The 24979-nt window shown below is 40.8% G+C and overlaps 1 protein-coding gene across 9 annotated transcripts in view; it reads right to left on the reverse strand.

Moving 5' to 3' along the window:
• The window catches only part of CADPS (calcium dependent secretion activator), a 488130-nt gene that overhangs the window by 252325 nt on the left and 210826 nt on the right, over positions 1-24979 (reverse strand). For all 9 annotated transcript variants that reach the window (XM_058288916.2, XM_058288912.2, XM_058288909.2 and 6 more), the window contains exons 4-5: positions 14520-14600; positions 908-1141 (exon numbers count right to left, since the gene is read on the reverse strand). In XM_058288916.2, the coding sequence (XP_058144899.1) occupies positions 908-1141; positions 14520-14600 (315 nt within the window). The remainder of the gene's footprint in view (positions 1-907; positions 1142-14519; positions 14601-24979) is intronic.

The following is a 24979-nucleotide window of genomic DNA, read 5'->3' on the forward strand; positions in this document are numbered from 1 at the left end:
CATTTTGTCTATTCATTCACCAGCTGATGGACATTTAGGTTGTTTCCAACTTGGGGCTATTATGAATAAGGCTCCTATGAACACTTGTGAGCATGTCTTTGTTGGGACCCATGTTTTCATTTTTCTTGGTTAGATACCTAGCAGTGAACTTGATGGGTCACATGGTGGTTTTATGTTGACGTTTTTGAGAAACTGTTTTCTAAAATGGTTGTACCATTTTGTATTCCCACTCCTAGAGATTCTGGTTCTGTAGGTCTGGGTGGTACCCAGGAAACACATATTTAATTAGCTTCCCAGGTAATCTGGATGTAAGTAGATCAGAACCACTGCCTTAAATTATGTGTATGGTAACCAAAACATGCGAGCGGAAGTTATAGAGAAACGTGTTGACATGCAGAGCATTCTACCACAATACCACCCCAAATGGGTTGTGATTTTGAGTGTTGAGATCAACTGAAAAAGACTCCATCACAACAAGGGGTTCTATTGTGCAGCCAACAGGAGAGATGATAGGAAAGAAAATTTGCAACTCCCCACAAAAATGATGCCAGAGTGATTCCATCATACTTGCAGTGGTGCAGGCTGTCAGAATTTAAAACTTCTGAAACTGCATAAGATTGTTACAAAATTCTTGAGCACAAGCTTTAAGACAGGGGACAATAGAAACGCTTTGGTAATACAAGTTTAAATTTAGTAGGTGGTTCCTAAGATTGCATTCCCTTACGAAAAGTCTGGGCTCCTGGAGATGGGAAATTACTTGTTGATTAGCTGACCTATGCTAAGCAATCTGTTATTTTAATAACTGCTCCTGGAGTGGAAGAGGGAAAACAGGCTGCCTGTGATGAATCTAATCACCCATGTCCTGCTTGCTGTGCCAGGAAACCTTCAAGGGTTGAGGGATTTTTACCTCCAAGGAGAAAGACAGCACGACATCCGATTTGGAAAGCTGGTTCTCACTCTCCTCTCCCATGTCGATGATGGAAGCATTGTGGCTGCGTTTGAGTTTCTGAAGCTTGAACTCGCCACCTTTGGACACCGGCATGCTCTCCAAGTTTGCCATGAGCAAATTGACAGACGACTTCAGCTCCTCAATGTACATGTTTTCCATTTCTTTGGATACAAACTTGGGAAATTTGCGTTCCTTGTGAAGAAAAAGAGAAGTATGAGCAGAGGAGTAACAGAGACCTGATTTACATGGAAAGGTTTTGTCTCACAGCCAGAGTTCTGATATCAAAGTAGTGATATTTGCCCAGATATGGTGGTACTGTGCTAGACAATTGTTCAGCCTAGTTGAATAGACAGCTGCCTGCTTTCTAGCTATTTACAACCTCTAGCTCATAAGAAACCCATGTACAAATGTATAAGAAAGAATCAAATGTTTTATTACAGTTCTATTTTTTCCCCCCAGTTTTCTCCAGCAAATTTCATTTGTGATGTTCTTCAAATCTGGTTTGAGTTCAAACAGTTTTTCTTTTTAACAAAATGTAGTCAGTTGTTTATAAGTTATGGAGATAGATTCCCTGATTCTGAGTATCTATAGAGATTTTCCTCACATGAATAATTCAAGAGTTCATCTGAGGTATTTCAGACATAGCCTGTGGCTATTTCTAAGAATAGTCACTGTTTTCAAGAAACACTGACAAAATTAATAAAGTGATTAAAATTCTTTAGAAAAGATAAAGCAATTCAGTTTCAGAACTGATCTCTATTTTTCTTTCCCTTGCTTATGAATCCAGTTTAATTGCAACATGCTCTAGACTATTTGTTTCATCATACCTCTAAATTTTCCAGTTGCTTTTATAATTTGGATTGATCACCTTCTCAAAGAATCATTTCCTACTAGAAACATGAACTTGCCCTCTCTAATTCCCTCCATAAGTCCTAGGGTAAGGGTCAAGCTATTTTGTTATAAGTACAAATAATGGAAAATATCAACTCAAACAACAAAAAGGACTTATTGGCTTAGAAATGTTCCAGGGTAGATTCAGTTCCAGGCAAAGCTAAAATCAGGGCTCATTTGATGTCATCACAACTGAGGTTTTTTTCCCCCAAATCTTGATTTTATTTACTCTGGGTTGGCTCCATGATCAGTCTTGTTTGGCTCTGCATAATGTCACAAAGTGACTGCTAAAGAGATCAAATCACGCTATTGAAAGAAGAGTCAATATCTCCTCTTCTAACTCCCAGGGAAGATGTAGAGTTTTTAATCCCAGAATTCTCACTGGCTTAGATATGTCCATACCTGTTCCCAATTTCTATGGCCAGGAACATGCTGTGTTAAACTCCTTAGGTATGAGTTGTGCCTTCCATCCCTGTGGCTGGAAGCAGAACTCTATCTAGATGACATGGAAGTTGAAGTGGTTTCCCAGAGATGAATTAAGGCATGAATTCTGGGTGGCAAAAAAAATAAGTCTAGTTCATAGGCACCTGCCACAAGTCACAAGACTCATCCTATTAACTGGTCAGCAATTGACCAGATTCACTCTTTCAAGCAACTGAACTGAGACATTGAGACTGTATTCAGTTTTGCAGGTGAACCCAGGAAGATCATATACAATCAGGGTTTGCTGTCATATTGGACCAGGTAATAGAATAAGACATTTGAGAAACAAGAGAAAAGAGGTAAACACAGAGATGGGGGGGGGGGGGGGGGGAGGAGAGAGAGAGAGATAGAGAGATAGAGAGATAGAGAGAGAGAGAGAGAGAGAGAGAAAGGAGAGAGAGATCTTGAGAGAAGCAGTCCGGTCATAGGAACTTATATTTTATAGGTTTTCTAATTTCCAACAAGGCCTAGTTATTTCTCCTGAATTTGGGTTCCTTGAGATTCTCTTATTTTTCTTTCAATAAGCCCCCATTACCTACCAGGTAGCAGAAGGAGTCTCCTTTCTTGCCATGAAGGGAAAAAACTTGATTCAAATATACATAGTGGACCCTCTGCGCGTAGCTTGGGGATTTTTTTGTGTTTTGCTCATCTTCTTTCTTCTTGGAGGCCTTCGTAGGGGTTATCCCACCCCCACCCCCCCAGGTAACTGTCTGCCATCTTCCAGATTTCAGTTTCAAAACTATACTTCCCTAGTTTGGGACCTCCTGTTGTATAACATCTACCTCACTTCCTTGGTAACACTTATTAATAATTATAATTAATGAATCAATGGCATAATTTATTTGTTCAGGATCTGTCTTTTCTGCTGTGCCATGAGATGGGACCGTTCCTACCTTGATACCCCTGCTGAATATTTGCTGTCTAGTACAATGCTCGGCATATAAGCAGCATTCAATCTGTATGTGTTGAATGAATGGAGTACGGCTCATGAAAATGTCCATATTCAATATCAATGTAGCTAAAGCTCAGCTGTGAGGAGGAGGCACAGCGATGATAAATTAAGTTCTGGAAGGACACTGAGACTCTGCTTTCCTATGTAAATGAGTATGGGGGACTGAAATTCACCCAGCAATTTCAGAGTACCAGCTCCTTCTGGAACCTTGTGGTACAGTCACTTACTGTTTTGAGGTTGGGCTTAGCCACTGTGTGGTGCTTTCGAAACACACTGTGGGTGACTGTGAGACGAGAAGCAGAATGAATGGGCCTCTGAAATGAGATTTTTTTTTTTTTTCAGGATCTGTCTTTTCTGCCATGATGGGCTTGACACGACCGGTAATGATTCAGTGCAAGAGAATTCTAAGGCTCTTATTTCTCTAAGACTCCTCCACAGTAGGCTTGATTTTGTTTTTGGACTCAAACAAGGGCCACTTGTGGGCCTCAGAATGTGGGTATCCTTTATGAAAAAGGCCTGAGAAAGGTGAGGATTTGCCTCCTGGGCCACCATTCACTCAGAAAGCATTTACTGTCACTAACATTGTTCCAGGCAAAGCGGGGTGGGGAAGTCATGATGAAAGGTTATGGACCTGCCTCCTGGAGCTTACAGCAGAGGGGAGAAAGATCTATAAAGAAGTAAGAAGGTACACACTATTACATACGTCTATGAGAAGTGAACTTGCCCTGAAAGAATCAAGAATGGCTTCCCAGAGGAGGCGACCCTTAGGCTGAGTGGCTGATGGATGAGGAAGTTTTCCACCAGGTTGAGTCGGCTGATAGTGGGCCACTGCTCTTGTCAACATCACGTGGAAAATATTACAGGCAAGCTTGAATCGAAGAAGGTCTATACAACTCTAAATGACTACAAAATATTTCCCCATCTTCTTTGGAATATGGCCCTACTTAAGAATGAAGGGAAGTGTGAGCTGGCACGATTCAGGGTCTGAGTGGTCCCCGGGCCACTTTAAAGTTTGCGGAGCAGCAAAGTTTATATCTCACAAGTCTGAAGGTTGTTACACGGACCTCTTTCCTCATCATATTGGGCCCAAACCTCAGTGGACAGCCTGGTGTTTTCAGGGGGACTGGGCAGGCGGTATCTCTGAGTTTTACTGCCAGCTGCCAGCTTCACAGGTGTCATGGAAATGGAGAGAAGAAAACAAACACACTCATAGTATCTGTGAAGTGGGTCCTTTCCTATTAACCAGCCTTCAGAGATTGTACTATTAAATACAGTCCCTTTCATCGATCTACATATGAGACTCACGTAAGGCCTTTTAACTTGACCATCTTGACGTCTGGAAAGAAGGCCAAATGGTGACAACACCACCGCTTTGTCCCAGCATTGGCGCCCACCACACTTTTTACACCTGAATACAGGAAAAATCCAAAGAATGATCACTCTGCCCAGAACTTGGACAGTTCTAATGACATCATAAAAAGGACTCATAAAACTGAAGTCTGCAAGGGAAAACAAAGCCGTTTTTTTCTGCCCCGGGTCCTTAAGCCTTGAGAAGAAATAGTATCCTGTCAATCTCGTGGTTCTCGAGTGGAGTGTTTAGCGGTTGACCCATTACAAACACATTTCAAAGCTGACTTTGTGCCAAAGCAAGGAAAATGTAGTCATCCATCTCTATTGCTACTCTCCGAAGCAAAAAAAGTAGATTAGTCTTGACGAAAGAATTGTTTATTCGCATTGCTTAAGGGGAGACACAGGAAATAGGTGAACGAAGTCTTCCAAAGAAAACCTCCACTGGCCATTCATTTTTGTTTTGCGCAGGCATCTTTCCTCAGTGGAGACTGTCTCCCAAGGGGGGTTCCCATCAGGGTTATTTCAGCGTGGCAGAGCTGAGGTCTCTTTGGAACATATGAAAAACAGCATTGGACAGTGCTAACAGATGCCTCAGCCAAGTGCCTTTTTTCATCTCTCTTTGCATTTCTATCTGGATAGGATGAAGGTTCATGTGTCAAAGCTGACAAGGTCACATCTACTCAGAGAGAGGCTAGAACCCAGGCTCTCATCAGTAGGCTGGCAGGCCATCAGAAGGCGGGGTGGGATGGGACAGAGGGCACTTGCTACACGCAGGAGCTCACGATCGGTGTGGCAGCTATTCAGTTCAATCCCTCAAGCACTTCTTAGGTTCCTGTCATGTGTCAGGCTATGCACTCGCCACTAGGGATTAAAGAGTCAGTGGGAGGTGATAGTATGGTGGGGGGGCATTCTAGAAAATGACCACTTAGACATCAGATGACACATAAAGTAATAGGCATGCACAGAGGACAAAGGGGCACCGAAGAACCTTGCCCAGTCCACATTAGTAAAATAGACTCAACTTGGAATCTTGAGTCTGTCATTTCCTGGCTGTGTGACTTTAGGCAGGTTTCTTTACCTCTCTGTGCTTCAGTTTCCACATTTGGCATGTGGAGTGATAACAAAGCTCACATAGTTATTGTGAGCAGTAAGAGAAAATAAAAAATAATAATTGTTGAGTGCTGACTATAGATACATGCCAACAAAATAAGAGCAAAAACGGTGGTGCCTATGGTAAAGCTACTGATGACAGCTGGCTTTTACTGAATGCCAACTAAGTACTGGGCCCTGGACCACGTCCTCCCAACAACCCATTGAGGCAGGTGCTGCTATTTATCCCTATTTTCTAGAGGAAAATGAGGCACAGACATTAAATCAATAATTGATCAAGATAAATCTGAAACCCAGGAGGCTGGCTCCAGAGCTCACGTCCTTACACCAAACATAAAGAGCTCCGGGCCCGGCAGTAAGGCAGAAGGCTCCGGCTGCAATGCCAGCGATGCCAAGGTGGAGCAGCCCCGTGAACGGGCCCTCTCAGCACAGGGCCCCTAGGGGCATTTCATCGTGGTCCATCGATGGCTGGTGACAGCGGAGTGTTCCACAGTAGTGGCCGTCAGATCGTCACCCAGGCAACGTGTCTGCGTGATGGGTGCTGTGGGGTGAAAGCATGGGTGGCAGGGGCAGCGGGAAGCAGGTTAAACGGGAGGAGGAAGGGCCTCGTAGCAGTTTGTCCAAATCAGCAGCACAGGCATTGGAAAGCATTTTGGGCTCAGGTGGCATAGCTTCTTGAATTGGACCCCGTCTGGTCCTGAAATGGTTTGGTCTTACTTTCCCAGCTCTTCTGTACTGGCTGACCTTCCCTTCACCTGAATGAGCTTCAGAGGACCTCCCTGGCAGTTAGATATTTCCTTGAGCTCAGATTTCCCTGCATTCCCTGTTACCTTACGGAGAACAGAGTCACGAAGGAGATGCGGCCGACATGCATTCTTCAGACAGCAACTCAAACTAAACTCCTGCCGTGTGCCTGGGCACTGTCCTTCCCAGCGTGGGGCAAATGCCACATGCAACACAATTAGTCTGTAAGCTGGGGGTTAGTGTCATTCTCCAGCAGAGGAAGATTCCGTTTTGAACTGATTTTTGGCAATGTGCAGAACGGAACTGTTCCATTAGGGAAATTTTTGGATATTGTTTCTCTCCTGGGCATATTTTCATGGATGCGTGCAACCCGGCCATGGTGTGAGATGGTAATTTCGCTCCACAGAGAATTGTGGGTAGGGAGACTAAAGGAAAATTCTATTTTTAAATAATAGCTTAGAAAAACCAGTGGCTTTTTACTCCCAGACCTCTGCCACTGACGTTACAAACTATATTCTTTGTCTTATATATTTAGCTCAAGAATCTTGGAATTTTACTCCAAAAGGTGGCCCAAAGAACTAGCAAATATCACAGTAGCACTAATGCCACAATCTGCCTGTTTAAGTTCCAACATTAACTTCTGATCACACAGTTTAAATAACTTAGACTCAATTTCTGGTTGAAACATGGGGACACTTTAATGTCAACATGAGAGGATTTGGGGAAATGTTTGAACAGGATTTAAGAAGACTTTTCTACCAGATTTTTAAAAAAAATGCTTTCAGATCTCTTCTGGAACTTTGAAGGCAGCTTGTCTGACAATCACAGGGAGGGCTTGCACAGCCATGTCTGTCTGATGATCCATGGTATGTTGTATAAATGGATTGATAGATTACAGTAGGGGGGTGGTAGGGGCTGCCTTGCTCTTGCCTCCCTTGTCTCCTGTGAAGAGAAGACAAGAGTGTGCCTTTGGCAGCCCCACGTGCCCACGTGGCTGCTGCTGGCAGAATGAGCAGGGTCCTACAACCTCTTTTCCAGATTCCAGGGAAATCAAAGTAGACGGGATTCTGAATTCCAGGAGCCGGTTTCTGCCTGAATGGGTTACTGCATTTTGGGCTTCTGGATAAACTGACATGACTAGATGGCAAATTTTAGTGGAAAAGAGAAAGGAGCTTCCTGGAGGGACGAGCAGCATGGAGAGGGGGTTGGAGAGAGAAGGGAAAGCCCCGGTCTGGCTCTCTTCCTGCCTCTCATCCCACTACTCAAAAGAAAGAACATGAGACTTGGAACTTGAGGACCAGAGTTTGAGTTTAGCTTTTCCCTTACTAGCTGAATGAACTTGGGCTTGCCACCTAAGCCCTCTGACATGCTCAAAGTGGGAGAGTCATGGGTCTAAAGGAGCGTTTAAGTGAAATTGCCCAGCCAGTGCTTAGCACTTTTGAAAAAGAGAGATCAGGGTGGTTAGGGTGTAGTTAAATAAGGTGAGGCACTGGGTAAAGGGCACGATTTATCTGATGTTGTGATGGGGAAATGAGAGTCTGTATTTGGTAAGGCATTTTGTAGTGGTATATGCATATTGGTTAGGAGTGCGGATTCTTCTCATTCAGTGATCTTGGCCAAGTTCTCTAATGTCTCTGCTTCAGCCTTCTCATCTAGTAAATGGGATAATGATAGCCCCTTTGTCACAAGGTTGTTGGAGGGTTAGCTGGGTTACCGAGTGCAAAAGGCATAAAAGAGAGTACGGCACATAGTAAATGCTATGTGTTAGTGATACCTATTAGTGCATCTTGGGGCATCTCCTAACTAATAATGACCACCCAACCCCTACTCCTACCCTTTAGGCACACTCTTACCCTCACCCGTGATTTATCTGCAGCATCCTTATGTTAATGAGATCCCTCACCCCCTTTCTACAGTGGATCGGTTGATTGCACCAGGGGTGGTCCTTGAACAAAGTTGGGACAATCAGAGGCCAGATTCTTGAACTGTGAATTTGAAGGGGTTAGTGAGAAAAGGGGATAGAGGAGAGAGAGAGAAAAAGAGAGAGAGAGAGGCCGAGTGACTCAATGATTCCCTATTTGGCCACAGAGAAAACATATAGAGATTTGAGTCAGCCATGTTTCCTCCCTGAGAAGCAAAGAAAAATGGTTTACAGAGAAAAAAGGAATAATGAATGGGACACACAGATGAGAGATGGAGGGATAGCCCCAGGCACTTTCCCTGGGCTTTTCCTGGGTTCTGGCTGTACCTCAAACATGGGTTCTGTGAGATACTCCTCGATCCCTGGAGTCCATCCTTTCTTTTACATAAGCTTCTTTGAGTTGGTGCCTCATATTTGCAATCATGCATACTTACCAATCTTTCAATTCAGAGAACAGAGTGAATTATGCATGATGGATGGCATCTATACCCAAGAACTTCTGGTTATGATATTTTCAGGAGCTGATGTTCAGCCATATGGGTTGAATTGCACATGCTCTCTAAAATTGACTGTGATGTTGGAAATAGAAAAATCAGGGCATGCTAAAAGAAGATTAGCAGAGGTGCTTAGTTTAATATTTCTTTATGAACTAGCCAAAATCTGAGATCTTTATATTTTATTTAATTTCTAGTGGATGAGCTATCTCCCAATTTTCCTCAGTATTAGGCTGGTTTAGGCAAAGGGAGAATAAATTTTTCTTGGAATCCAATTAAATTAAGGAAAAGAAGTTATGAGACTGAGGCTCAAAGAAAACTGGAATCAGGGACTGAAACATTCTGAGACCTGTCAGTATATTTCCCAGCTCTTCTTCTCTCTGAGTGTTGTCTTTATTCTTTCATCTTTTTTTCCCTACATGGAAGAATTGAAGTGTGACTGCAGGGATCTTTCTACCACTGGAAAGATATATCCCTATTGGCCCCCAGTCCATAGGTGCTGGGAAAGCGATTTATTAATCTAGTTGCACAAGGTGTCCATTCCTGGACCAGTCACCTGTGGCTAGGGCAGACTGGGAAACTGTGGCTGGTCAAGCTTGGGTGAAGAACTCACTCCAGGACAAATAATTGTGGTAGAGGGTCACAGGCATGAAAGACCATTACAGGAGAAAGGAGATTTGATTTCTCGGAGAAAAGGAGATGGTACTGAGCAGACTTATCCTGTAGAAATCTACAATACCCTGAATGTTTGAGGAACTTCTTTATGTTTGAAAATATTTTACATTGTCTGTGAATAATAACCAAGATTCACTTCAATCGCCTATTTCATTACCAAGAAAAGTTAGTTCTAATTGGTTAATAATCTCCAACTTGGTATCAGCATATCTGGTGGTGTGGGCTGGGGAAGAGAATTCTTTGTTCTACTGTTCAGAAATGAACCTCTTGGCTCATATATATCAGTTATTCACCTACAGTCTTTTTTAAAATTAAAATTAGCCTAACGCTAGTTTCCTAAATTATGATGTTAAGCCTCTAAGTACACTAAACAGAACAACCAAGGTGCCATGAGCTTGTTTTTGAAGAATGTGATTATATTTAAATGAAAGTGAACAATTGCCTAAGGCAGGGGAATGGATCGAATGACCTCAGTTTTCTGGATAATCTGCTCAGAGGAGAAAGTGAGTACACAGGAAAAAGAAATTCTAAAGGCTTATTGATGCTTATTCCCACAGTAAGCAGGGTTGTAAAATGTAAGTGCCTTTTACACACCTTTAGCCAAATCCGTAATTGCATAGTCCTTTTAGTCACCAGACTGACTTGACTGTAAATTTTGAAAGTATCCAAAAACAAGACACAAATGCAAAACATTTCAGTAAAACTGCTTGAGCACAAGCAGAGGGATTTTCATGCTTCTTGGAATCTCTCCTTGGCTTCTCTTCCAGTGGAATTCCTTTCCTGGTGTCCAAGTTCCGAGACACCTCTCTCCAGAAAGAGAAAAAAGTCAAATGCTAAGCTCTTCTGCTCTCCAGTTGGCCCATTCTCCCTACCATCCCCTACCTCCCCCTACCCTCAAATGCATACATGATCTGTGGGCACAATAAGAACCAGTAGGATTCTGTCTTAATTTAAAATTTTGAGATATTGTTCATCATGGATTTTTGCATTAATTGTGATTTGTAAAAAATATTGTGTTAAAATATTATTTATCTTGATTATGGAGTTTTTGGGGGCCCTTAAACTTTGCACTCAAGGTGAGTACCTTACTCTAGTCTGATAGACCTGAGTTGAGGGCCTGGTGCAGCCTCTTAACTAGCAGCTATCATGCTTAGCTGGCATTTCCCCATCTCTAAAAGAAGAATGAAAACTGTAGTTTCCTTTTAGGACTGTTCAGAGGATTGAATGAGATGGGGCATGGAAAGTACTTAGCATGCTTGAAAGAGAGTCAGCATTAAATAAATACGACTAGCATTACTACTATTAATAATTACATAAATAGAAATGACAACAATAATAGTGGATAACACTTAGCCATAGTCATTGACAGTAAGGCATAATCCCAGCCCTAGAGCCATCATATCTACTGGGAGACTCAGACACATAAACAAATAATGAACATTCAATTACCTGCCCTAATAAATTCTATATGGGGCATGATGAGAGCACAAAGGTGGGAAGGACCAAATGCTAACCTCTTAGAAAAGGTGTTTTAAGCTAGGCATTGAATGCTGAGTAGGAGAGTTTGCTAAGTGGAGGAGAGAAGAAAAATTATTTTAGTTTGAAACACGGAGACTAGAAAGGGCCTGGTATATTCAGAGGGAAACATTCTCTGTAGTCAGACTGGGGAGTGCTGGTGGGAAAGCTGTGGGAGGTGAGACTAATAAGGAAGGCTGCTGATTAAGAGTTTCGACTATCATTCTAAAGGGGTTAGATTTTATTCTTGGGGCACCATGGAAGAACCTATTGAAGGTTTTTGAACTTTGGTATTGAGACGCATAACTTTTAGCATGGCAACAGCGTGAAGGATGGAAAGGAGAGCAGGAGAGATTGGAGCCAGGGATATCTTTTCGGAGGCTACTGCAAGATCCAGGCGTTGAAGATCAACACCTGAATCAAAGCACTGGTAGTGGTGCTGGAGAGCAATGAAGAGGTTTGGCCCACATTTAGGAGGCAGGATCAGTGAGGCTGGGCGGCTGATTGAATGTGGAGTTTTGCGAGAAGGAAGAAGAAACTGAGTATGATGAGGAGGTAACTGGATAGAGAATACATGTAGAGGTGTAAATGTAGGTAAGAGTAGGTGGTGGGCTCTGAGCCTCAGCAGAGTTGCAGCTCCTACTTTATGGTTTGTTGGATTTCCACAGGTCAGCTAACAGGTTGGTAAAGATGGTCAACCACCACACCAGGGAACCGAGAGTGCCTGCAATTCCAAGCAGGAGAATTGCATCCATCAACCATGTGGGATCTAAGCCCCCTCTCGAAACAGAGGTAGAGTGGACATCACCACCCCAGGGTCCACAGGATGGAAGAATAAAACATGGATTAGAGTAAACTTACTGGTATTCTACTAGAGAACTATTGTGACTAGTAATGGAAGAAATTGTAGCATTGATCTGGAGAAAGTGGCCATGGTAGTTGCTGAGGGCAGGGAGAGGGAAGATGAGATGTGGGGGCGATTTGGGACTTGGAGCCATCCTAAATGATACTGCAGGGACAGATGCTGGACGTTATATATCCTGCCATAACCCACTGAATGTACTGGGGGAGACTGTAGACTATGATGTAAACTATAATCCATGTGGTGCGGCAGTGCTCCAAAATGTATTCGCCAAATGCATTGAATATGCTACAATTTTGAAAGAGGTTGTTGATGTGGGAGGAGTGGGGGGTGTGGGGTATCTGGGAACCTCTTATATATATATGTATGTATAGTCTTTATTTATTTTTTAATGTTACATTCAAAAAATATGAGGTCCTCATATATCCCCCACCCCCCTCACCCCACTCCTCCCATATCAACAACCTCTTTCATCACCATGGGACATTCATTGCATTTGGTGAGTACATTTTTGAGCACTGCTGCACCAATGGATAATGGTTTACATTATAGTTTGCACTTTCCCCAGTCCACTCAGTGGGCCATGGCAGCACATACAATGTCCAGTATCTGTTCTTGCAGTACCATCCAGGATAACTCCAAGTCCTGAAAATGCCCCCACATCATATCTCTTCTTCCCTCTCCCTACCCTCAACAGCTACTGTGGCCACTTTCTCCACATTAATGCTACACTTTCTTCCATTACTAATCACAACAGTTCCAGAATAGAATATCAGTAAGTCCACTCTAATCCATACTCTATTCCTCCATTCTGTGGGCCTTGGGATGGTTATGTCCACTCCACCTCTATATCAAGAGGGGACTTAGATTCCACATGGATGATGGATGTAATTCTCCTGCTTGCAGTTGTAGGCACTCTTGGCTCCCTGGTGTGGTGGTTAACCTTCTTCACCTCCCTGTTAGCTGGCTGGGGTAAGTCCAATAAACCAGAGGGTAGGAGTTGCAAGTCTGTTGAGGTTCAGGGCCTGGCTATCACATGGACAGTCCAGAGACTCAGGTCCCCTGAGTATACATCAAACCCTAGTGCCAACCACAGGTCTGGTAAAAGTAACAGGACAGGCTTATGGACAAAGATCACATCTGAGTCTAACTCCATCACACTCAGGAACACAAACTCCAAAGTAGTGCTAACTGACATGGCACTGAACTCCATCTGCCATGACCACAGAACCTATGGGTCTCTGTAGTCCTCAGAAAAACCAGTACCTGGGCTTGTATCTACTTTGGCTATCTCTGGGACCCTGCTATAAGGGCGACCACTCTGATGACCTCTCGACTCTTTTTTGGAGACTCATAGCCATATAAACTCATTTGTCCTTTCCATTTCCCCCTTTTATTCAAGGTCAAAAAGCATTTTTCACACCTGATATTACATGTAGACTGAGATATTCTGCTGGTCTGAGTTGACCCTTTTATTCAAGGTTATTTTCTAGTTACATCATCAGCTAGTACTTGGTAGTAATCCTTCAGCACCAGGTAGGCTAATCCCTAGGATTCATGTCCCATGCTGTAGGGAAGGTAATACATTTACATGCTGAGTTTGGCTTCAAGAGTGGCCACATTTGAGCAACATGGAGGCTCTCAGGAGGTAACTCATAGGCACCCTGCAGCTCTAGACCTAGTTTTCTTATTTCAGGTGTACAGGCTCACAAGCATAATCATTAGTATCAAGGGCTCATTGTTGGACCATCCTTTTTTAGTGGTCTTAGCCATTGCACTTGGGGGATTGTTGCTGTTCCATTGGGGATTGTGATAGAGCTCCCCTGGCTAGGAACTTAGCACTCCCTCAGTTGTCGTTTTTAACTGAAACCACTATGAAAATATCCAATCATTTTTTATGTACATTGTATACATGCCCTGGAGAACTCCCTCCCAATCATGTGCCCCCTATCAATAACACCCCGCACCAGTATTCCTCCCCTGCCATAGTTGAACCTCTCTGTGGTCTGAAACTTCTTCGAAAATGAAGCCTAATATTTTGCCAGGTTCCATTAATAGTAAAACGGAATATTGTGATGGGTTTTAAGGTTAGATATAGAATACATACTAATTTAGAAAAATATTAAAGAAAAAACAACATTTTTTGTGATCTAAGTATCTTTTAAAAAAAAGACAATTTAATAATAAAAAAAAGAAAATTATATAAAAAAAGATTACATTAAAAAAAAAAGACTAGGTGGTAGAAGGGGAGAATAAGCAGCCAGAATTTGAGTACATTCAACTTGAAATGCCAGGGAAATGTTTAATGGAGATGTTCAATAGACAGGTGGAAATATGAGTCTGGAATTCAGAAGAGAGGTGGAGCCTAGAGTTGGGAGTTGATGGCACTGTGGGAAATGCCTGTGTACTTTGGGAGAGCTAATGGAAAGAAGAGGGCTGAGGGCCCAAACAGGGCAATTGTCCTCACCTTCCCTCTTCTCTGCTTCTTAAATTTAACTTTAGAAAGGCCTTAATAATCGGCATACCTCCTCTGTGGAACTTTTGTCTGGCAAATGTTCCCCATATTTCCTTACCCTGGCAATTTGATCTGCCATTTGGAGACGTCCATCCAGCTCCCGTCTGATCTGGGCTGCTTGCTCATCTGGATTATCCAGCTGCACAAAAGCACAAACATGGGAGCTTTCAGTTTGGGTTGAGACAAGCAATACATTCAAGGCCTTCTGTTATATAGCCCCGGTCCCCATGGACATATTTCACTTTGACACTCCCTAAAAGTTAAGATTGTTGTAAGACAATCTTGAATGAAATCCCATGATAAATTCTTCTAGACACAGCATGATGTGGTAGGCAATGAAAGACATTTGAGAGAGAGGACTGTGGGAAGATGGCACGGTAGGCCACATCTGGAATCAGTTCCTTCATCAGAACAACTATTAAATAGGCAGGAACTACCTGAATCAACTATTTTGAAACTTCAGAATCTAGTTGAACACTATGGAGCATCCAAGGAAGAGTAGGAAGAAGAAGCTGGCAAATTGTAGCAAATACTGGTGAAATGCACTCTCCAACCAGGGTCTCCCATCACCCATCCCTCAGTATCACAACAGGCAGCAGTGTGGTACTCACCCCTGACCACTGTGCAGCCTGCTGCTATCAGGGTGAGATATAAAGACCTAGCTCCCCAAGATCCGGGGGTGGGGGTAGGGAGGGAGTGTTGTCTGATAGCTGATCATTGCTTTTATTTTTTCTTTGAGATGTTGGGGGCTGGGGATTGAACCCGGGGCCTCGTATGTGGGAAGCTGGCACTAAAACCACTGAGCCACATTGGCTCCCCTGAGTTGGTTTTTTCATTTGTTTTGCTTGTTTATTTTTGTTTTTAGGAGGCATTGGGAACCAAACCCAGAACCTCCCATATGGGAAGCAGGTGCTTAACCACTTGAGCCACATCTGTTCCCCTGATCACTGCTTTTGATTAGCTACTTCACATTTCTGGGGGCCCAGTTCTGAGTGCAGCCATTTTTCCATCCCACCCTGGACAAAAGTGGCAGGGGAGACTTAAAGACAGTACCTTTCTCAAAACTATGGAAAACACTTAAAGGGCTGCATTTACTGGGTAAGTGCCAAACCAGATGAACATATCTTCAAGGAGCCACAGGAGAAGCTCCTGGCACCCTTGCTGGCCCCTCCCTCAGCCCTTTCCCAGGGCACTGTAGAACCAGCTGACACTCCCTTTGTGGGTCCCTGGCCTTGTTCTGCTGAGAAAGACTGACCTTGAAAACTCCTCTACTGCTCACCCCCGTCCTGCGAGAATTTGCCCTTTAAACAAAAGCAGCTTGAGACAGGAGAAGCAGGGTAAGAAACAATTGAGTCAGGTAGCTTGGGACAAAGGCTTACCTGCTTTAAGTCCTGTGGTGAAACACCCAGAAGAGGAAAAGGTCTGTTTCCTAGGGAGTAGAGTGGCCATTCAGATTCCTGTAAACAGGGGAATGCCTAAGGCCACTAGTAAGGACAAGCCCAGGACAAAATGCAGGCCGGAAAAGAGAGGTGGGATCCTGCACTTTGCATTTGTCTTGGGCTGACCTACTTGATAGGAGGGCTGAACTCTGATGGAGAACACCAGCCAATTTGCAAAGATTGTGAAAGGTGTTCTTTGCTTTGGTTTGTTTGGTTTTGCTAGTGCCTCACATTCAAGAAAATCTCTATCATATAACAAGCTGGATACAAACTCAAGAAATAGGCAGCTCAGGGACTAAATTCCAGAGTTACCTTTTTTTCCTTTTACTAAAATGAAAACATTCAAATTTTATTTTTTCAGTTACAGCTTGCAACCTACTGTATTGAATTTCTTTCTAGTCCATTTTGACCAGATACAATAACTTTCTTGTCACTTTGGTATTGCAATTAGTCTAATCCAGTCAAAACTCCAATGTCATATCTGATTTGAAGTTTTCTTCTCCTCCCCAAGGTATGAGATACAATCTTGACTGCTTGGACTTCTATGAGAAGGTCTGGCTTCTGGATCTTCCTTCCCATTTCCTTTTCATGGCCTAGTCCTTTGAAATAGGCAGAGAGAACAGTGGCTACTCTGGTTCCATCTTATCCAATGCTGAGGGAATTGTCCCCGGGTAGATGTTTTACATTTTGAGGGCAGGGGGAATTACTCATCTTCCTTTTGCTGCATTCAGTTGCCGATGACTTCCACAGAGGGGTAGAGCCAAGTCTTCCCTGGGTCCCTTCAGAAGACCATGTTTCCAATTTATTCTCTTGGTGGGGTAACCCTTCACTTGGCCCTTCTCTTCCTCTGTCCACCTTGCTCCTTTGTGTGGGGTCACAGGAATCACAGGGGTCCTCTTCGGTGCCCACTGAGGGCCTCTGGGAACTTGAGAGGGGCTTCCTCAAAAGTTTTCCTCACAAATATTGTAAACTATAGACCTTTTAAGATATGTTGATATAAGAAAGGTCTTTTCACCTTCGGACAGTCCTAACCCAGAAATGGGCTTCAGGTTATATATGAATGTTTTTCCCACATTCCATGGGATAGATGTTTACCTTTCCTAAGAACTCTCCTCACACTAAACTCCAGATCAGGAAGCAACTATCCAGGTATCCTCATCAGTTGCTATAACAAGTCAGCTGGATCCTCCAGTAACATTTGGCTTTTTAAATAAACTATTCTTGCCTTTCTCTTATGGTTGAGGCAGGGATGAGTAACCTCTCACCTTATATAGGGCATACCCATAAAATCTAAGGCTGCCCTTCAACTCCTTCTTATAATGATTGGAGGAATAGTAGGCAAAGAAAAAGGTTGGTGGACAGGGGAGCTAGTTCTGCCACATCGTAATAAATCCCTTGAGAGGAACACACCTGGTGGCTTGTTAGTTCAATTTTGGAGACTGATGCGATATAAAAGATCCCATTCAACATGCTGTTAGATTGTGTATGTGTGTGTATGCAGCACCCTGTCTCTCTTCCCTGGATTTCAAGCTACTTTGATGCAGAAACCATGTCTTGCAGTTTTTGGCACTCCTACTAACTACTACCATTGTAACAATAAAAATGACAACAAAAGCAATAATAATAACACTTATGTGGTACTTACTATAGACCAGGCACTGCACTAAAATTATATATATGAAAGCATTTCACCCCCATAGTTACCATTTTAAATTGTTAACATATACAGTGTGCAACAAAAGAGTAAAAGACAAAGAAACAGGAAATGATGGCCCATCAAAAGGAAGAAGATAAAAATCCAGAAAACATAAAAAAGAAGACCAGACTGAGGACATATTGGACAAAAAGACAAAACAAAACAAAAAAAAACACACACAAAAACCAAATTTCAATATGCTCAGGAAGAGGAAGGAAAACACAGAGAAAGAACTAAACGATACCAGGAAAACAATGAATAAACAACATGTCAATCTCAACAAAGATATAGAAATTTTAAAAATAATCAAACAAAACTACTGGAGTTGAAGACCACAATAACTGAAATGAAAAATTCCCAGGAGGGTTTCACTAGCAGATTGGAGCTGGCAGGAAAGAATCAGTGAACTCGAAGACAAGACAATTGAAATTGTCTTCTGGCTGAGGGCCAGAAAGAAAACAGAATTGTAAAAAGTGAAAATAGCCTAAGAGACCTGTGGGACACCATCAAACATGCCAATATACGCATTATGGGAATCCCAGAAGGAAAAGAAAGGGACAGAAGGAATATTCGAAGAAATTCTCAAACTTAGAAAAAGATGTGACTATGCACATCTAAGAAGCCCAGAGAATATCAAACAGGATAAACTTGAATAATATGTCCTGTCTGTCACATACTGATCAAACTGGTGAATACAAAGGACAGAGAAATTTCTCAAAGCTACCAGAGAAAAGCAATATGTTATGTACAAGGGGGTCCCAATTAGATTAAGTGCCAATTTCTCATCAGAAACCATTGAGGAGCAAGGAGGCAGTGGGTTGAAATACTTGAAGTTTTCAGAGGAAACAGTTGCCAACCACAAATTTTAAATCTGGTAAGGCTTTCTTTCAAAAATGAGAGATTAAGACATTCCTAGATAAACAAAAGCTGAGGTCGCTCATCACCACTAGACCTGCTCTAAAAGCAATGCTAATGGGAGTTCTTCAGACTGAAAGGAAAAGACACTAGACAGTGGATCAAAGTGGCATAAAGAAATAAAGGCAAAGATATCCATTTAGATAGTTATAAATGCCAGTACGATTTCATTTATTTTTGGTATGTAACTCTACTCTTTACTTTTTATAGATGCTAAAATGCAAATGCACAAAACATAATGATAACCATACGGTTTTGGAAATACAGTGTACAAAGATAAAATTTGTAATAAGTACAAAAATGTGGGAGGACGGAGGACTATAGGAACTGGGTATGTGTATGCTATTGAAGTTAGGATGGTATCAAATAAAAAATGACTTATATATTTAGGATGTTAACCACATGTTATATAGTTAGGATGTAACAAAATAGAATCTACATGTAAAATATAACTTGATAGAAATTAGAAGGGATTCAATATGGTACAATACCAAAAAAATCAAATAAGTAAGAAAGTAGGCATTAACAGAATAATTGAGACTAAAAAAAAAGCTGTAAGACTTGCAAAGACTTAATAAGAAAATGGCAGAAGAAAGTGCTGCATTGTCAGTAGTAACTTTCAATACAAAGAGATTAAACTTTCCAGTCATAAGGCAGAGATTGGTGGAATGGATAAAAAAAGCATGACCCAACTATATGCTGTGTATAAGAGGCTCACTTCAAATTCAAAGACATAAGTAGGTTGAAAGTGAAAGGATGGAAAAAAAATCTACCCTACTAGTGGTAACCAAAAGAGAGTTGGAGTAGCTATACTAATATCAGATAAAATAGACTTTAAATCAAAACATGTTACAAGGGACAAAGCAAGGGTATTATATACTGATAAAGGGATCAGTTCAACAAGAAGATGTAACAATTATAAATATATATATGCACCTAACAGCAGAGTCCAAAAATACATGAAGAAAATGTTGACAGATTTAGAAGAATAAATAGACAGTTCTGGATTAATAGTAGGAGACTATTAAGACTGTATGTACCCCCCAAAATCATGCTCTTAAAGCTGCTCCATTCCTGTGAGTGTGAACCTCTTGTGGGTAGGACCTGCTGATTATGTTACTTCAGTTAAGGACCTTTGATTAGATTACTTCATTTAGGGCATGGAACAATGTGGGTCTTAAACCTCTTACTATTCCTTTATGAATGGGATGAATTTAGAGGAAGAGAAAGAAAGTCAGAGAAAGCCAGAAGCTGAAATAAGGAAACTTTGGAAAGAAGATAGAAACCAACAGATGCCACTATGTGCCTTGCCATATGACAGAGGAGTCTAGGATCACTGGTAGCCAGTCTTTGGGAAGTAAGTTATCGCTTGATGATACCTTGATTTGGACACTTTCATGGCCATAGAACTGTAAGCTTTTATGCTAATAAATCCCTTTTGTAAATACCCCATTTCTGGTATGTTGCATTTTAGCAGCCTAGCAAAGTAAAACAACAACTTTAACAATGAATAGAACATAAACACAGAAGATCAATAAGGAAATAGAATACTTGAGTGATACTCTATACCAACAAGCCCTAACAGATACCTACAGAACACTTCACTTAACAGCAGCAGAATTAACTTCCTTTTCTAGTGCACATGGATCATTCTCCGGGATAGACTGTATGTTAGGTCATAAAACAAGTCTCAAAAATTTTTTTTAAAAAATTGAAATCATACAATGTATCTTCTTTGACTACAATGGAATTAAGCTAGAAATCAATAGAGTAAAATTGGAAAATTCCCAAACATGTGGAAATTAAACCATACTATTTAAACAATCAATGAGTCAAAGAGGAAATCACAAGGGAAATCAGGAAATATCTTGAGATGAATGAAAATGAAAACACAACATACCAAAACCTGTAGAATATAGCAAAAGCAGTGCTGATGGGGAACTTGTAGCTCTAAATATACACATTAAAAAAGGAAGAAAGATCTCAAATGAGACTAAATTTAAAAGCTGGAGAATCTAGAAAAAGGAACAGCAAACTAAACCCAAAAGAGCAGAAGAAAGGAAACAAAAATGTTTAGCATAGAGATAAATGAAACAGAGAATAAAAAACAATGGAGAAAATAAACAAAACTCAAAATTGGTTCTTTATAAAGTTCAATAAAATTGAAAAACCTTTAGCTAGACTGACGAAAAAAGAGAAATCATAAGTGAAAAGGGGAATGTTACTACAGAAATAAAACAGACTATAAGAGAGTACTGTATGCCAACAAACTAGATAACCAAGATGAAATGGGCAAATTCAGAGAAACACACAAATTACCTACATGGACAAGAAAAAAGTAGATCTCAACAAACCAATTACTAGTAAAGAGATTGGATCAGTAATCAAAAACCTCCCAACAAAGAAAAGTCCAGAACTTCATAGGAAAATTTTATCAATATTACAGGAAGAATTAACACCAATTCCACTCAAAGTCTTCCAAAAAATTGAAGAGGAGGGAACACTCCCTAACTTCTGCTACGGGGCCAGAGTTAACCTCATACCAAAGCCAGATGAATATACCACAAGAAAAGAAAATTACAGACAAATATCTCTCATGAACATAGATGCAAAAATCTTCAAGAAAATACTAGCAAACTGAATCCAACAGCATGCTGAAAGAATTAAACACTATGATAAGTGGGATTTATTCCAGTTATGCAAATATGGTTCATCATAGGAAAATCAATAAATATACTACACTGCACAAAAGCCACAAGATCATCTTAATTGATTCAGAAAAGTCATTTGACAAAATCCAGCATCCCTTCTTGATTAAAAAAACACTTAGAAAACTAGGAATAGAAGGAAACTTCCTGAACATTATAAAAGACATGTATTAAAAACCTACAGGGAGGGAAGTGGATGTGGCTGAAGTGATAAGGCTTTCACCTATGATATGGGAGGACCCAGGTTTGATCCCTGGGGTCTCCTGGTGAAAAAGAGGAGGAGAAAGCGTGCCTGTGTAGGCAAGCCAAGTACCCACATGAGTGCCCATGTGGTGAGCAAGTGTCCGTGTGGCAAGCCAGTGCCTGTGCAAGTGAGTCACACAGCAAGATGATGATGCAACAAAAAGAGACAAAGGGGAGAGTCAAGGTGAAGCACAGCAGAGACCAGGAACTGAAGTGGCACAATTGACAGGGAACCTCTTTGCACATCAGAGTTCCCCAGGATCAAATCCCAGTGCATCCTAGAGGAGAAAGAAGAGAAGACAAAAAGAGAAATAGGTACAAAAGGTCACACAGCAAATGGACACAGCAAAAAAAGCAAGGGAAGGGGGAGGGGAGAAGGAGGGGGCAGAGAGGGGAAGGGGAAAAAAAGCCCCACAGGGAGCAGAGGTGGCTCAAGTGGTTGGGTGCCTGCTTCCCACATGAGTTCATGTCTCCTAAAACCAAACAAAGAAACAAACAAAAAGACAAACAACAAGCAAAACAAATGAAAAAAACACAAAACAAAACCCCAACTCAGGGGAGCTGATGTGGCTCCACGGTTGAGTGCTCGCTTTCTACAGTGAGGACCTGGGTTCAATACCCAGCCCTGGTACCTAAAAGTACAACAACAACAACAACAACAACAACAACAGACCCATAGCCAACATTATACTTAATGGTGAAAGACTGAAAACTTTCCTTTTACAATCAGGAGCAAGACAAGGATGCCCACTGTCACCACTGTTTTTTAACATTGTACTGGAAGCTCTAGCCAGAGCAATTAGGCAAGAAAAAGAAATAAAAGGCATCCAAATTGGAAAGGAAGAAGTAAAACTTTCCTTATTTGCTGAGGACATGCTCCTAAATATAGAAAATCCTGAAAAATCCACAACAAAGCTCCTAGGACTGATAAATGAATTCAACAAAGCAATGGAGTAAAAGAACAATATCCCAATATCAGTAGTGTTTTGATACACTAGCAATGATAGGAAGAAAAAAATGAGAAAAAAATTCATTTACAACAGCAACTAAAAAATCAAATGTTTAGGAATACATCTAATCAAGGATGTAAATGACTTGTATACAGAAAACCACAAAACATTGCTAAAAGAAATGAAGGAAGACCTAAGCAAATGGAAGGACATTCTGTCATTATGAATTGGAAGACTAAAAATCATTATTATGTCAATATTACCCAAAGTGATTTACAGATTCAATGGAATACCAATCAAAAATTCAATCAGCCTTTTTTATTTTGCAGAAATGGAAAAGCCAATCACCAAATATATATGGAAGGGTAATGGGGCAATAATAGCCATAGCCATCTTCAAACAGAATAACAAAGTTGGAAGACTCACACTTCCCAATTTAAAAACTTTTTTCAAACCTATATTAATCTAAACAGCATGGTACTAGCACAAGGACAGACATATAGACCAAGAGATCAAACAGAGTTTTCAAACATCAATTCTTACACTTACGGCTGTGATGGTTAGGCTAATGTGTCAATTTGGCCAGGTAATTGAGCCCAGTTGTTTGGTCAAGCAAGCACTGGGCTAACTGAAATACAAGGACATTCATGTACTTTAGTTACCGGTGAGTTTATTGCATAGATAGCCATTTACATCTTCATCAATCAGGGAGATTGCCATCAGCAGTGAGTGATGCTTTATCCAATCAGTTGAATGCCTTAAAAGGGGAAGTGATTTTAGCATTTAGAGAAAATTTCCCAGCTTGTTTTTGGATAGCCAGCATCTCCTGGACACTCATCAAGGACATTCATCAGAGTTTCTTCTGTGTCCTTGGTTTACAGCCTGCCTGCAGAACCTGGACTTGTGCATCTCCATAGTCAGGTGAGATACTCTTATAACTTCTCATACTATTAACAGATATCTCCTGTTGATTCTGTTTCCTTAGAGAACACTGACTAATACAATGGCCAAATGATTTTTGACAAAGGTGTCAGGTCCACTCAATTGGGAAAGAATATTCTCTTCAACAAATAGTGATGGGAAAACTGGATGTCCAAAGGCAAAAGAATGAACATGGACCCATACCTTAAAACGTATACAAAAATAAATTCAAAATGGATCAAAGACCTAAATATAAGAACCAGAAATATAATAAAGAAGAAAACATAGAGAAGAATCTTCTGCACCTGTGTTAGGCAATGATTTCTTAGACTTTACATCCAAAGCAAAAGCAAAAAAAGAAAAAATAGATAAATGGGACCTCATCTAAATTAAAAATGTTTGTGTCTCAAAGGACTTTATCATGGAATCAGAATGACAACCTATACAACAGGAGAAAATATTTGGAAACCACATATTCAATAAGAGTTTAATATTTAGAATATATAAAGAAATCCTATAACTGAAAACAATAAAATCACAACCCAATTAAAAAATGGGCAAAAGACTTGAATAGACATTTCTACAAAGAAGATATACAAATGGCCAAAAAGTACATGAAAGGATGTTCAACATCATTAACCATTAAGGGAATGTAAATCAAAACCACAGTGAGATACTATTTCACACCCACTAGAATGGTACTATTTTAATATAAGAAGATGGAAATTACAAGTGTTAGACAGGATATGGAGAAGTAGGAACAGTCATTTATATTTGGTGGAAATGTAGAATGGTGAAGAGACTATGCAAGGCAGTTTGGTGGTTCCTCAAAAAGTTAAATACAGAATTACTATATGATCTACCTATTCTACTTCTAGGTATATCCCATAAGAACTGAGAGCAGGAACTCAAACAGATACTTGCACATCAGTGTTCACAGTGGTATTAGTCACAATTGCCAAAAGATGAAATCAAGCCAAGTGACCAGACACCAATGAATGGTTAAGCAAAATGGGATATATACATACAATGGAATATTATTGAGCCATAAAAAGGAATGGATCTGATATATGAGACAATATGGATGAACCTTGAAGACATCATGTTGAATGAAAAAAGCCAGGCACAAAAGGACAAATATTGTATGATCTCTCTGATAACAAAAATTAGAGTAAGCAAATTCATAAAGTCAGAAACTAGAAGATAGGTTACCAGGAGCTAGGACATGGATGATAGAGAACGGGGAGCGGACGCTTAAATGCTACAGAGTTTCTATTTGGTTTGATTATATTTCGGTAATGGATGCTGGCAAATGTAATTAACAGCATTGAATTATACATGTGCATGTGGTTGAAAGGGGAAATTTTGGTGAACATGTGTTACTAGAATAGAATTTAAAAACATAACCATAGGATTGTGCAACACAGTGACCCCTATTAAAAATGCTGGACTATAGTTAATAGGACAATTATAAAAAAGTTTTTTGATGAATTGTAACAAATGTACCCTAATGCAAGGTGTTAACAAGAGGGTGGTATAGGGAACTCTGTATTTTCTGCATGATTTTCCTGTAAAACTACAATTTCTCTGATAAAAACTAAAATAAATAAATTTAAAAAGAAAGACAATGCAATGAACTTATACAA

This window comes from Dasypus novemcinctus, chromosome 26 (assembly GCF_030445035.2).
Source record: "Dasypus novemcinctus isolate mDasNov1 chromosome 26, mDasNov1.1.hap2, whole genome shotgun sequence".
NCBI lineage: Eukaryota > Metazoa > Chordata > Mammalia > Cingulata > Dasypodidae > Dasypus > Dasypus novemcinctus.